General features: G+C 42.0%; 1 protein-coding gene across 1 annotated transcript in view; it reads right to left on the bottom strand.

Moving 5' to 3' along the window:
* Positions 1-14,191, bottom strand: part of LOC121443163 (carbohydrate sulfotransferase 9-like) — a 53,997-nt gene that overhangs the window by 9,582 nt on the left and 30,224 nt on the right. The window contains exon 2 of the mRNA XM_041644842.1: positions 2,752-2,906. Coding sequence (XP_041500776.1) covers positions 2,752-2,906 — 155 coding nt within the window. The remainder of the gene's footprint in view (positions 1-2,751; positions 2,907-14,191) is intronic.

The raw sequence follows: 14,191 nt of genomic DNA, 5'->3' as shown, positions 1-14,191 counted from the left end.
TTTGATTTCAAGGCTTCAGAAGTTGAATACATAATTACATGAGATGGGAAATCTAAGCTAATTTCTATAAGACAATAGGGCTAATTCAGAAGCATGTGATTATAGAGTCCTCATAATCCAAAGTCATTTTCCCATCTCACCCTAAGCCATTCCTTGAGCAAAGGTCTCCCGACTAAGGAGGAGCCACGTGATAACTGGATGTCTGCAGCACAGCTACTAACACAGACGTGCCCCATGAGCATCCTTGTTCCAGAGGAGGGGAGAAGGAGATGGAAAAGAAAATAAAAAATTACTACAGGCATGACAGTGTATAATATGACAGAGGAAGAGGACAATGCCAGACCGTCCGGAAAGGGGCAGCTGTGCTGGTGAGCTGGCTCAGTGGATAGGATGCTTCCTGCTAAGTCTGATGACCTGAGTTCGATCCCAAAACACACGTGGTGGAAGGGGAAAAACAACGCCTGCATATTTCCCCTGACCTTTATTGCATTCCCTGGCAAGTGTGTGTCTCCACACACGCACATGATGGGTAAATAACGTGTAAAAATCATAGAATGTGAGGCAGTTAATTTTAGTTTGGAGGCAAGATAGGACTTCTGGCAGAACTCACGTGGATACAAAATCAGTCTCCTGTCTTCTGACTTATTCTCTCTGGAGTGCTCTCTCCTTGGCTTATCTAGCTATAGCACAACCCAGGAGCTGGCTGATTTAGCCATGGTGTCAATCTGAAGAGAAAATCCAGGCATTCACACTCTTCTGATAGATGAAGGGCCGGCTACGGGGATTTAACTAGCTTGCTTGAGTGAACACTGGTTGCTGGAGCTGTGCCTTCACTGGATTTAGCTGTGTGTCACTTGTTTCCAGCTCACCACAAATAAAGCAATATATTCCTTAATATGAATTAAGTGAACCAGTGTACAGAGAGCCCAGGCATGAGGCTGTTGAAAAGGAAAAGAAGCATCAGGAACGTATGTGTTGTTTCTATCCGGGTAACCGGGGTTACTCTAGTTTGTTTTTAAAACTTCAGTTTCCTTGTGTGTACAGTGCAGGTGGTTGGCATCTACCTTGTGGGGTAGTTGGATTACAGGAAATGAAGGTAAAGATTGCTTAACATAAAGCCTGTTCTTTGTAAATGTTACATACTTTTATTGAGTTAGTCAATGCGTATTTACTTATCGGGCAACTTCAAGGTGACAAGCATTTTCAATGCGTTAGTTTTTTTCTCTGCTGTTTTTCTCTCCTTCATTGTCTTTCCCTCTCACCTGAACTTCATAGCAACATACAGACACACACACACACACACACACACACACACACTCAATGAAGACGGTGGAAGAAAAGAGAATGGTAGAGATACTTGAAGGCAGAAATGGGAAGGAAAAAGATCAACTGAAGCAAAGGCAAAGAAAGCAAAAGTGAAGAAAGCAGTAGATGGGTCGAGGGGAAGAATAATGAAGAGTTAGTTACTGGAGGATGAAGACGACGCTAGGGAATTTCAGGCCTCTCCAAACTACATATGGGCATAATGGCACACACACACACCTGCACTGACACACACACACACACACACACACACACACACACACACACACACGCATAAATAGTAATAAAAACATTTAAAAGGATTATTGCAGGCCAGGCAGATGAGTCCAGGAGGTGACCCTGGAACTGGGATATGTCAGAGGGATAAGGAGGATCAGAGGTAAAGGTCAGCTCAACGGGGCAAGCTGAGGCATTCCTACAGAGTGAAGACTAAAATGCCAAAGTGGAGGAAGCTATAGCAGGGTTAGGAGCATTAGGACTGAGTTGCTCCACCAAGTCTTCCACCTGATTGATAGGAGATCTGAAGACAAAATCTTTGTTTGTGATGCTCATAAAACAAAGACTGGGCCATGTATTGAGGGAAAGAGGTTAATTTAGAGTAGATTCCAGGAGACTTTGGGGAGTGTGGCACATAAAATAGAGACAAGCAGGCAGAGGACAGAGGTGAATCACTGGGCAAGTTAGCTGAGTGGGAGTGAGGGCTGAATCTCCTATAAGGGACTCCCTGAGGCAACATGGGATACATGCCCCAGAGTCACTCCAGAAATCCTGTTACAACACTCAAACATTCTTGGAGAAGAGACCTGGCAACTCTAGCTGCTTGACGGCCATGCAAGGCAGATGCACCGGACAAAGATGCAAGTGTGGGCAGAATCTGACAGCTGGTCAGAGTGCAAGAGAACAATGAAGAATCAAAGAATGTGGGAAGGCAGGGACAGCACACTTAGATTAGCAAACATTCCAACACTGTGGTTTCTCATTTTTAAAGTGCGGTGGGGAGGATGTTGAACCAAGCAACTATTCCTGGACATGCTTAGGTTGGAAGTGATGGCATTGGCTGGAGCCTAGGAATCCAGACACTCTCTGTTATCATAAGTAAAGGATTCTAATTCTGACCGACAGTAGGTGCTCTCCAATTGGAAGTGCTTGGTGTGTGTATTTGTGCCTATTTGTATAAGACAAGGCTGAGAAAAAAAAAAACAGAACACCTCACAGCTAGCTGAACTGTTGCCCTTTTATGTTGAAACATAAAAAAATCCTTCATCATTGGAGTCAGTCTTACAGCCTAGCAGGAACATTGAACAAGAGGCCTCCTGGGTTACACTATCACAGGTGATACTAAAATCTTACTCTTTTAATTGATACTCTGGGTGGCAGAAAAATGAAATCTTTTAAAGAATTAATTAGATAGTTTTGGACAGAAGTTACAAGGCACAGGTTGTGACACACAGTTCTCCCAAATGTCAGTGTGTCTTGTCTCCATGTCTTCTCCCGTCTCCTCTCATCCATCATGCTGCCGCTCAGCTCCAGAGAGGCTTCACAGTGGCAGTCGTCTCTATGTGCAAACCCAGTGAGTACTCGACCTAGGAGAGTTAGCCATAGAACACTGGGAATCAATGAGGGGGCTCAGAGGAAGACACTGTCTAGCTGGGTGGAGATAAGCAGCCAGGTTAATTAGTATCTCTCTCCTGTGGGCTATAGGCTAGAAAATAAGGGTAGGCATGGCCAGTTATGGTAATGAAGGGAGGGGGAAAGAAAGGGGGAGTGAATTAAGATAATGGTGGGAGCTGGCCTGTTAGCACAAAATGTTCGATTCTTAGAAGCAGCATATGCTTCCATACGCGCGTCACCTACCATCTCGAGGCATTTCAGCCACGGGGAAGCAATTCCAAGAGAGAGGACTGCAGGCCACTGCTGGAATACATTCCATGGGTCTTATTTGGTGAAGCCTCTGCTAGCCTCAGATCAAATTCTCCTGTGTCAGCACCTCTGAGTGTCACACACGCCCCTGTGGCTGGCGTCATTCTGCATATGTGACAGTTAGCTCTACTTAGGGCGGCCTCCCCAGCCCACAGCAGAGAGCAGGCAGCTCACACGTTGGTGTGTTACTGTGGGTCCCTGCGACTCTCAGCCAGGAAAAATGCCTCCTATGGCACTAGAACCTGCCATGGGGATCCCGAGGCTGTGCTGTGAGGATTTCTTTCCAGGATTTTAGTCTGAGGATCCTGCGAGGGAAAATGACAAGGCAAAATCAAGGGGCAAAGCAGGATAGAGAGGCAAGAAAGGAGGAGTGGAGGATGTCACGAGAAGGGACCAGAGTGCATTGAACTTGAAAGAGTGGTGCTCAAACAGGCATTGCAAGGACTTATATACTTATGCATTCAGAACTGTTTATTAATGTTATTTTGGATGATTACTTCATTAATTCATTAATTCTATGACTTCTACAGAGTTCTAAAATGGATTATGTCTTTGAGGCCACTGCACTGGATTCAAACTGTGCATGAAAGACCTATCAGAAGCAGCTACGGTCATGGCCATGGTATCTCTTTTTGTGTCTGCTTTCTTTGCAAAATCAGTCCTAGAGTTTTGGCTTCAAGGCAAGAGTCCTCAATTTTATTCTCCAGAGTTGGTGTATGTTAAGTCCCTCCAGGCCTGGGGGAGCCTTGAGCTTTCTGGCTAACCTTTTCTGCCACCTCCTTTAGGCAGAGTTCAAGACTCAGTATTACCGCCCCTCCCCCCACTTACTCCAAAGCTAGCAGAACAATGCTGAACAACGCCCATAGCCAATAGCCTTGACAGCTGTCAAAGCAGCTGACTACCAGCAGGGGCTACTGCTGACATTGGTCACAATCATCTTTCATATCAAGACACTGATGATAAAGATTCTAAGTCAATTCTAGAGACACATTTATCATAAAGCAAGAGACCCAATTCTTGAAAGTTCCTGCAGACTTTGTACCTTCACCAGCTATTTTTACTACAGCCTGTCATCTGCGGGGAGCAAACGTAGCTTAGCATCCCTTGCTCAGAGGAATAGCAATGCTTAGCAACTCTATCTACTCCTTATGTAGAGAAAAAAAGTGTCTGTGGTAGGGGAAAGGACTGGGCCTTTTGGTGACACAGATGCCCAAGTCACTCATGCTGTTTCTGTAACCCTAGTAAACTCATCAGTTCTCCAATCTGGATTTGAAGGAAGCCTTTCTCTGCATCTGGGGTTAACAGGCATTTCCGTATCTCTCCAGAAGAATGAGGCAGTAGTTGGGTATCAACAAGCAATGGGTGCTCTAACAATAATAATCTCATGCTTTGGCATGGCAAGGGGCTGGGCTCTTGGTCCCAGAGATCTGTGTAGAAGCTAGCCCTGCCTGAATGTCACATTTTTCCTCTTCTATCTGAAACCACGCTGAGGTTGTGACCATCTGCTCAGCTTTCATGCTGGTCTCAGAACAAAGCGGCTGAACTTCATGGCATCTTTAGCTCGTCTGCCTCCCGATTACTGTCAGAAACATCCAGATACAGTGATTATGGGGTGAGGAGATCTTCACTCCATTCATGAGTGGACGTTCTAAAAACATTTAATTTGTGACTTACAGTTAAACAGTTACAGATCTGGGAGAAAATGGAGCTAGTGTTGGTGCTTGCGGATTGCATTTGGAAAGAGTCACTGTAAACTCCTGGGGAGATGCTGGACATAACTTTATCATCGCTGAGACACTAGCTTTATGATGCTGTTTCTATGAAAATATGCACTTTGAGAAAAAAATGTTGTCTTCTGTCAAGAGTAAGATGTTCAGTGGTATCATCTTCTAAATTCTTATTCTCATCACCAAGATTATCTTCTCGGGGTGTCTAGCACAACACTCATTTAAAACCACATCTGTCTTTGTAAATGTTCTGAAAGATAGAAGCCACTTTTTTTAAATGTGCTGTGTTTTGGTTTATTTCTCTGGGAATCTATTGCTCTATTTTAATGTTAATTGATTAATTTTGTTGTTAGACAATTTCATACATACATACATATACTTTGATTAATCCTCCGTTATCTCTCATCCATCATATATACCCCACTCCATCCTCCCAATCTTGCTTTTCTTCGGCACATGACTTTTTATTTTGCTTGTTACCCAATTAGTTTACTAGGGCTGTCTGTGTAATCACTGGATTGGAAGTGTCCATTGGAGCCAGATGGGTCATTGCAGAGCACACACTGCAGATAATGATTTCCCTTCATTTGGAATATCAGTAGAAAATAGTCCAGCAGCCAATGTTAGGTCTCCTTGTGTCCCTCCCCCATCCACACCTAACGGTTGATGAGTTCATTCTTTTCCAGACCTAGTGCAGGCCTCCACAGCTGCTGTGAGTTCATGTTTGCAATGTCTGTGTCCCCTCCTGCTATGAGATGGCATTTCTTTTTCTTATCTTTTGACTCTTACCATTTCTCCATCTCTTCATCCACATTACTTCCTTAGCTTTAAGATTCATCTGTAACTTATCCCTGGTGCTTGCTTTGGCCTCCTTACTCCTCAGTAAGGAGGAGTGTGTCTCCAAGGTCACTGGTTTCATTCTCTTAGCCACCTTTATGCAGACACTTTTATCCAACTGTCAGATCTGCATTCCTTCAGCTCAAGGAAGACAAACCTTGGGGAATATGCAGGTGCATAGGCCAATTTGTAAAAGAACGCTGTGAGCCAAGGCTGCTTGGGAGACATTCATCCATACCTTCTTTAGTCTGGGGGGTGGTGTGATGTAGGCAGGGAGTGTTGGATGCCTGATGAAGATCCCCCCAACCCGTGCTTCTTTTGCATCCACCGCGACTCTAAGTCAGAACTTTCCACACAGCCTTCTCACTAAAATCAGATGTCTTGATGATTAAATTGGAGTGCTCGAATCAACCTCTCATTTTAAAATGTGGACCTTAGTGGTTATAAAAAATAAATGGAACAAGTATAAATGCTTGGTATGTGGTTTACATTTATTGAAGCTATTTTAGCGACAAATTATGTATTTTTTTGCCAAGATAATTATTTTTTCTATAGCAACCTTCATGGTAATTCATGTCTTAGTTCTTTCATTCCTGCCTTTACTCGAATCCAGTCTCTATCCATCTCTCCCTGAGACCTTCCACACCACACTGTCAACGTTTCACTTAGACACCTTTCCTCCTTAGATCTAGACCACACGGCTGACAGAATTAATGAAGCAATACAATTATTCAAGAAATATTTATTGAACACTTGAAATGTGCACTGCTTTCTGGTCCTGAGACTAGAGGGATGAAAATTCTGATAAGGCCCCTGTTCTCGGTGGTTCTGACGTTTATGTGGGTGAGGACAGATGAAAAGCAAGTCAATGAGCAAATGAATGCAGACATTGAAATGGTGCTAAGTGGATGCATGCACTACATCAGAGCGATGTGTATGAAAGAAGAGAGGTAAGGTTGCATTGAACAGATGCCCAGGGAAGAGCTATTTGTGGATCTAGTTAAGCTAAGAAGAAACATGAGATATGAGAGCAAGACAGTTCAGGTCTGGGCAGAAGTGGGTGTGTTGGCCTTGTATTGAATGGATTTGGACAGGTGGGAGGGCAGGAGCAGGCCTTTGTGGCTGGATCAGGAATGGCCCAATCAGACAAAAGAAAATGACAGAAGAGGGCAGGACTAGGCTCAGCAGGAATACAAGACCATGGTCAAGACTGTGGGATTTTCCATGCGTATTTACATATGTGTGTACACGTGATTTGGAGGCCTCAGGCATCAAGTGTCATTCTCCATCATCCTCCACTATAGTGGTTGACACAGTATTTTTCAGTTGAACCCAGAGCTTGTGGATTGGGTACCTTAACTAGCCAATTTGCTCTGTAGAATTCCTTGCCATTGCCTACCAAGTGCTGGGTTTCCGGGTGGCTGCCATACCTCCTGGCTTACATAGATCTGGGGATCTGAACTCCAGCTCTCATCTATGCAACATCTCTCCAGGCCAAGGCTGTGTGCTTTAGCAGAGGTGTAATATAAGCCACAGGGAATCATAAGATGTGATTCACATTTTATAAAACCCACCCTGAGAGTTGGCCAAGTATAAATAGAATTGTGCTTGCAAGAATGGGAGAAGAAGAAAAACAGAATACAGTGATTGAGCAGTGGTTCTCAACGGGTGAGTTGTGACCCCTTTGGGGGTCAAATGACCACTTCACAAGGGTCACATGTCAGATATCCTGTTTATCAGTTATTTACATTCAGATTCATAACAGTAGAAATATTACAGTTATAAAGTAGCAATGAAATAATTTTATGGTTGGGGGTCGCCTCAACATGAGGAAGTGTATTAAAGGGGTGCAGCATGAGGAAAGTGGAGAAATTACTGCCCTAGAGAAAAGTTGGCTTCTTGTAACAGAAGGGTTGGGTCAAAAGGGGAAAACAGAAGATGCAGTTTGAAATAGTTTCATACTAACCTTGCTGATATTCTGTCCAGACTCAAAAGTGTCCAGTCCTTGTGTAGTTTGCCCTTAGAGCTGGGCGATCTTGGAGTTTAAAGTGCCCCCCCCCCCATGATTCTTCTTTGACCACTGACTTCTTAATTGATTGTCAGTTTCTCTAAATTCCTACATTATCTCAACTGCCTACTTAATAAGGAAGCAAGCAATATCAGATACCATGCCCTGTTATTACACGCTGCTCATCCCTCTGCTACCTCTTGGAATAGGCCCGGTGTTGTATTTTCTTCCACATCCTTTACAATATAGCTCGAAACACATGGTATGTGCAGAAATTGTTTATTGATTGATGGAAAGCATACATTACTGGTATTTGTCTCCAGTGTTTTCCTGGTATAGAGGAGGGTGATTATCTGTCAATATTCATTGCATCATTAAGGCAATATAGAAGGCATCAATCATCTCTGAGATAACCAGATGAGGCTTCATCGTAATCTCTTTCTATTTTGCTGGATAATTTCACTTGCTTTGGAAGTTTATGAGGCCATAAGTGGCTCCCATCTGCCAATGAACATATTTGGAGGAGTCATTTAGTCTCAAGTATGGAATACTTGAGGGGAAGTTAAATTGTAACTTTTACATTAAATGTCATCTTCGTAACAAAACCAAAATTGGAAGCATGTGTTCAATTTTGTTCTTTCATTTTCAAAGCTCTAGGTCAGGCAAATAATTAATTTCATTTGTTTACAAAGTAGATTATGCCTAATAAAATCTATTTTGTTTATGGTCACATTTTAGTTAATCCATTGCTTTGGAAAATGAGAGAAATCTGATTGGCTAATCATTCAACATAGTAAATTGCATTATTCTACATCCACAGAACACTGGCCTAATTGAATTATCCAGTAATTGTATGATGAAAATATTCTTTTATAATAGACTCTGAGCCAGGCACAGCAATGATGAAATAGTTGAGAATCTTGTTTATTCCATTTCTGTTTGATGATTGACCACAGAATATAACATTACACCTCTGTGGTTAATAACGTTTTTTTCCACATTAAGGCTCATAAAGACAAGAACGCTTTCATTGACTACTTCCTGGTACTCTGAATTTTCACTATTTGTATGTATTTTCTGTCCTCCGCAGACATTTGTTTCTTAAGTGCTACTTTGCAAACTAAAGCTCAAATGAAATTGGTTTTGCTTTGTGCATAATAAAATGATAATTGTGGCCACTTTCTCTCCCCAGTGAAATGAGAGCTAGAGAACTCTGCAGGGCATTTGTCTCCTCTCTTAAGGGGTTTTTTAGTTGGACTTGTCAAGATTGCTGATTCACTTAAAACCATGCTGGAGAGGTCAGAAGAATAGTTATCCCTTAGTACAGTATTCCGCGGGTCTTTCCCATCTACCTACCAACAGCGCAATCACCTGCAAAACTGTTGTCCTTTCTGCTCAGCTGAGCCTGTCTGCTTTTCTGAAGAACTTAGAAAAGCATGACTTTTCCTTTTCCTTTTTCTTATCATTCCTACCCTTGCCATGCAGTAACTGGTCTGGCATGTGACTGCTTGCTGACCTCCATGACTAGCTCAGCGCATGACTTGCTCTCATTCTCTTCCGCATCCTCTTTCCTCCTGACAGCTTCAGGTAGTTCCCCCTTGCCAGCCCTGATGTTTTTCTTAAAATTGAATACAATTGTCCTCAAGCATCCTTCAGAGTTGGTTCTTAATTTCTTCTTATTCATAAGACACAGAATCCAAAGAGAGGACCTCAACTCTCTTGGTAACACTAGTGAACCTTAGGTTTTGAAGTGTGCTGCTATATACTAATATAAATATTCCAAAGGATACTGCTGATCATTTTGTTAGTAAACTTTAACGATTTAAAACATTTCTGTGACCCCTCTCACATTTAGGGACAAATGATAGAAATGGAGAGGTATATAATTGTAAAAATTCACAAGAGAGAGGAAGCAAAGGAAGGGACAAAAGGAGAGTGATGAGAATTGTGGGCCTGTTCCACAATCTATTAGATGAGAGCATCTCAGGTGATGAGATTCATTTGCATTGGAAAGAATTGTTATTCTTTCTAAGAGATGCAACATGTTTAGTATTAAGTTTCAATATCCCAGTCTTCTCAGATGAGCACCTATACAATACAACTGTGGTATAAACAGAGAAGAACTTGAGTTGTAGCACCCCAGTCTTCTCAGATGATCCTATACAATAAAACCACAATATAAATAATGAAGAACTTGAGAGTCTGCACCCCAGCCTTCTCAGATGAGCACCTATGCAATATAATGGTGGTATAAACAAAGAAGAATTTTTAAGAGAGCCTGCATGAAGTCAGATGATTTTCTGGTACTGAAAAGCACAAGAGTGTGTGGTGCATGGCAGGAAGGAAACTTTTGTGCTTCAAACTTTACTTTTCATCCATGACATCGCTCTGTGTGCTCTGTGGAGAAAAGTTGCCTATGGGCAAAAGATTATCCCAATGTCTACTTTTCTTTCCTCTAGTTTTAAATCTTTTTTTCAGGTAACAAATTATTTTTTCCTTTGACCAGATTCATATGATTAAAAAAACTTAATTAAAAAAGTAATTTAATGCTCAACAGGGACCATCACAACAAGCATATGCTCTTTTTGATGGAAACCCCTTTGGAAAAGGGGCATCTTACTCCACAAATGCTACGGTCTGAATTGGCATGGCAGACTGCATCAGTGTTGGGATAAACTGTGCAGCTTAGCTAACTGCTTCAGCTGGCCACTGGTGAGTGTAGCCATGAGTGTCACTGAGGAGCCAGAGGGACAGCTTGCACTTACTGGCTTCATCTCCCCTGGTAAGGTGAGCAGAGAGACACAGAAAAGTAGTTGGGTCTTGAGATGTAGCGTTGAATGCCCTGACATTCAACCATTCTAGTGTTGCTGCTAACCACGCCTGAGTTCTTGGGCATACTATTTCATCTAACTAATTTTTGAACCCTTGCCTCACAGGGTTATTGCTTCAAAGTTTAAATGAGGTAATTCTACAGAAAACCTAGCATTTTATTTCTTCATGGAAAGTTTATAAACAATTAATAGCAATGCCACCTACCCTCCTTATTATTGATTTAATGCTAATCTTGGCAAGATTTGGACAGTCAACACCAAATATGTATACTTTATGGCCATGGGTCACATGCAGTCACGAACAACTATGACTGCAATCCAACATGATTCATAAGCTTATTAAAATATTATAAAATTTTATTTTATCTTTTACTAACATAACTCGGTAGTTATGAAATGTGAACTTTGAAGATGACAATGTCATGTTGTGATATCAAAATGTCGGGCTTGCCTGTTAGCTAAACCCAATCTCAAGTCTGAGTTTCTCTCTGTACAAAATGGAGAATAACATACTAATCCTTATGGGATTCTTATGATGGATGAGTGCAACCCTGAGATCAAATGACATTCATAATTGTGGGTTTCAAGTATTCATAATCACTCTGTATTCTTACCTGCATGTTTGATTGCTAACCATTTTCTCGATATTTGTTCCAAACAGAGTTTTGACTTAGTACCCATACTTTTCAAGCACCTGTGATGAAATGGCTCGGCCACTAAAAGTGCTGGCTGCTCTTTGGGAGGGCATGGGTGTACTTCCTAGCATGCAAGTTGCTTTAGAAATGCTGATAAGTCCAGCTCAGAGGATCTGACAGTCCTGCACATGACATGAGTGTACCCACATACAAATATGTACACATTAATAAAAACAAGTCTTTTAAGTAAAAACAACAACAACAAAAACTTCAGAACCAATTTTCAAACTACCTTTCTTGTCTTATACTATTTCTAGAAGCCCTTACAGAAAAATTTAATTTTCTTAGCTCCACTTAAGGAAGCAGCCTTGCTATTTATGCTTAAGCATTTTCTAGGTCCCTAGCTTAGTTGAACTTTTGGAAAGATTTTCATTTCTGAACCCTTCTTTTCAACCACAGAGAGCACCACCACCTATTAATCCAATTCAGTTTTCAAAGATTTGTAAACAGACTCACAAATTGGACACTTTAAAAAAGTGCAGCTTCTGAATTGCGAAGGTAATCTTAAAGGAGTTTGGGATGAGCTCCCCTCCAGTTCTGTTAGGATGCAAAAAGAAAGTACTGTGAAGTCCGTATCATCTCTTTGAGAGCAGGGCCATTTCAGTAAAAACAGTGTAAATTAACAAGCTCTAAGGTTTGCGCTCTCCCAAGAAGGCAGCAGTCAACAGCACTATCATGTTCAGGTTCAGGCAAGAACCTAGGTAACTTTTAACCCAAGAAAACTTACTTGTTAGTGTCCTTTAGGCTACACGGACCATAGAAGTAGACGCAAAAGAAAGGCATGGGTCCTTCTAGCCCCTGATTCTCCCCCTTCCACATATGAGATCATTATATAGAGAGAGTGTGTGCAGTCTTGACCTGTTCTTATGGCTTGTTGGTTTAGATGTCTTACCTGGGCAGGGCTAAGGACAACACCTTGTTTCTACCTTACAGGGTAAGTGACATACAGGTTTGAACACAGTCAAATGCCGGAAATAGACTGTGAAAATTTGGCAGCAACTCTGGCCACTAAGATTATAGTTCAGCCAGTGGAAGAATTTCTATTTGATTAAAAATTGGTTTGAGGGGCTGGAGAGATGGCTCAGTGGTTAAGAGCATTGCCTGCTCTTCCAAAGGTCCTGAGTTCAATTCCCAGCAACCACATGGTGGCTCACAACCATCTGTAAAGAGGTCTGGCGCCCTCTTCTGGCCTTCAGGCATACACACAGAATATTGTATACATAATAAATAAATAAAAATATATATCTTTAAAAAAAATTGGTTTGATCATTAAGATGTGCAAGATCTGAGAGTGGACATAAAGAAAATCCAGGCATGAGTTCCTCCCCTTGGAGAGAGACTATTTAAACATAAAAATCATATTGCGGTAGAAATAATCAAGATACAGAGTTAAAAATGCAAAGGTCTACAACAAATAGGCTGATAAAATGGGAATACAGGAAAAAAATTATTTGGAGCTTACAGCTGGGTTAATTTTATACACACAAATTATATACAAGCAAAGATGAGGGTTAATGCATTGATGAGATGGTTTTACAAGTGTCGCTAAGTAGAGTACATACAGAAGTAAAATAGAAAATCCTATGGGGTAACAGGAACATCTTTTCAAAACTCTGACAAGAGAATATAGGCTTGGACTTCATACTTAAAGTTAGAACTTTATTCTATAGACTAGAGTTGGAAGATTTTCAATCCTTACTATGTAGCAGAATCACAGAAACTGCTAAAACTGCAGTGGTCTCAGTAGAGTTTCCCAACTTTTGTGAAGTCTAGAGTGAGGGTGTAAATGAGCTATACATACTGTTTATCTGAATACTTAGAAGACCTAATGTGGAACTGGGAAATTCAGAATTCCTTTGTCCTTGAAGGCTGAGTAGCCACTGGAGGTCTAAGTGGCAACATGAAGCCTTGTCATACACGTGGTGAAGCCTTGTCATGCATGTAGTGGAACCTTGTCATGCATGTAGTGGAACCTTGTCATGCATGTAGTGGAACCTTGTCATGCATGTAGTGGAACCTTGTCATGCATGTGGTGGAGCCTTGTCATGCATGTAGTGGAACCTTGTCATGCATGTGGTGGAGCCTTGTCATGCATGTGGTGGAACCTTGTCATGCATGTGGTGAAGCCTTGTCATGCATGTAGTGGAACCTTGTCATGCATGTGGTGGAGCCTTGTCATGCATGTGGTGGAACCTTGTCATGCATGTGGTGGAGCCTTGTCATGCATGTAGTGGAACCTTGTCATGCATGTGGTGAAGCCTTGTCATGCATGTAGTGGAACCTTGTCATGCATGTGGTGGAGCCTTGTCATGCATGTGGTGGAGCCTTGTCATGCATGTAGTGGAACCTTGTCATACACGTGGTGAAGCCTTGTCATGCATGTGGTGGAGCCTTGTCATGCATGTGGTGGAGCCTTGTCATGCATGTGGTGGAGCCTTGTCATGCATGTGGTGGAGCCTTGTCATGCATGAAGTGGAACCTTGTCATGCATGTAGTGGAACCTTGTCATGCATGTAGTGGAACCTTGTCATGCATGTAGTGGAGCCTTGTCATGCATGTGGTGGAGCCTTGTCATGCATGTAGTGGAACCTTGTCATGCATGTGGTGGAGCTTGTCATGCATGTGGTGGAGCTTGTCATACACAAGATAGAGCCCTGATGTGGGATTCCCCTCTGTTTGCTGTGAATAGGTTTTATTATCAATGGTTAATAACGAATGTGCTTTGGGCCTATGACAGCACAGAATAGATCAAAATGGGAATTCCAAGCAGAGACAGAGGAGAGAAGAAAGTGGAGTCAAGAAGACACCATGTAGGTGCCAAAGGAGACAGATGTCAGAGAACCTTACTGG

The sequence above is a fragment of the Microtus oregoni genome, unplaced genomic scaffold, assembly GCF_018167655.1.
Source record: "Microtus oregoni isolate MIOR12 unplaced genomic scaffold, Mior012 000101F_ref0000407, whole genome shotgun sequence".
NCBI lineage: Eukaryota > Metazoa > Chordata > Mammalia > Rodentia > Cricetidae > Microtus > Microtus oregoni.
Note: the sequence above shows the minus strand (reverse complement) of the source record. Positions and strands in the feature narration are given on the sequence as shown.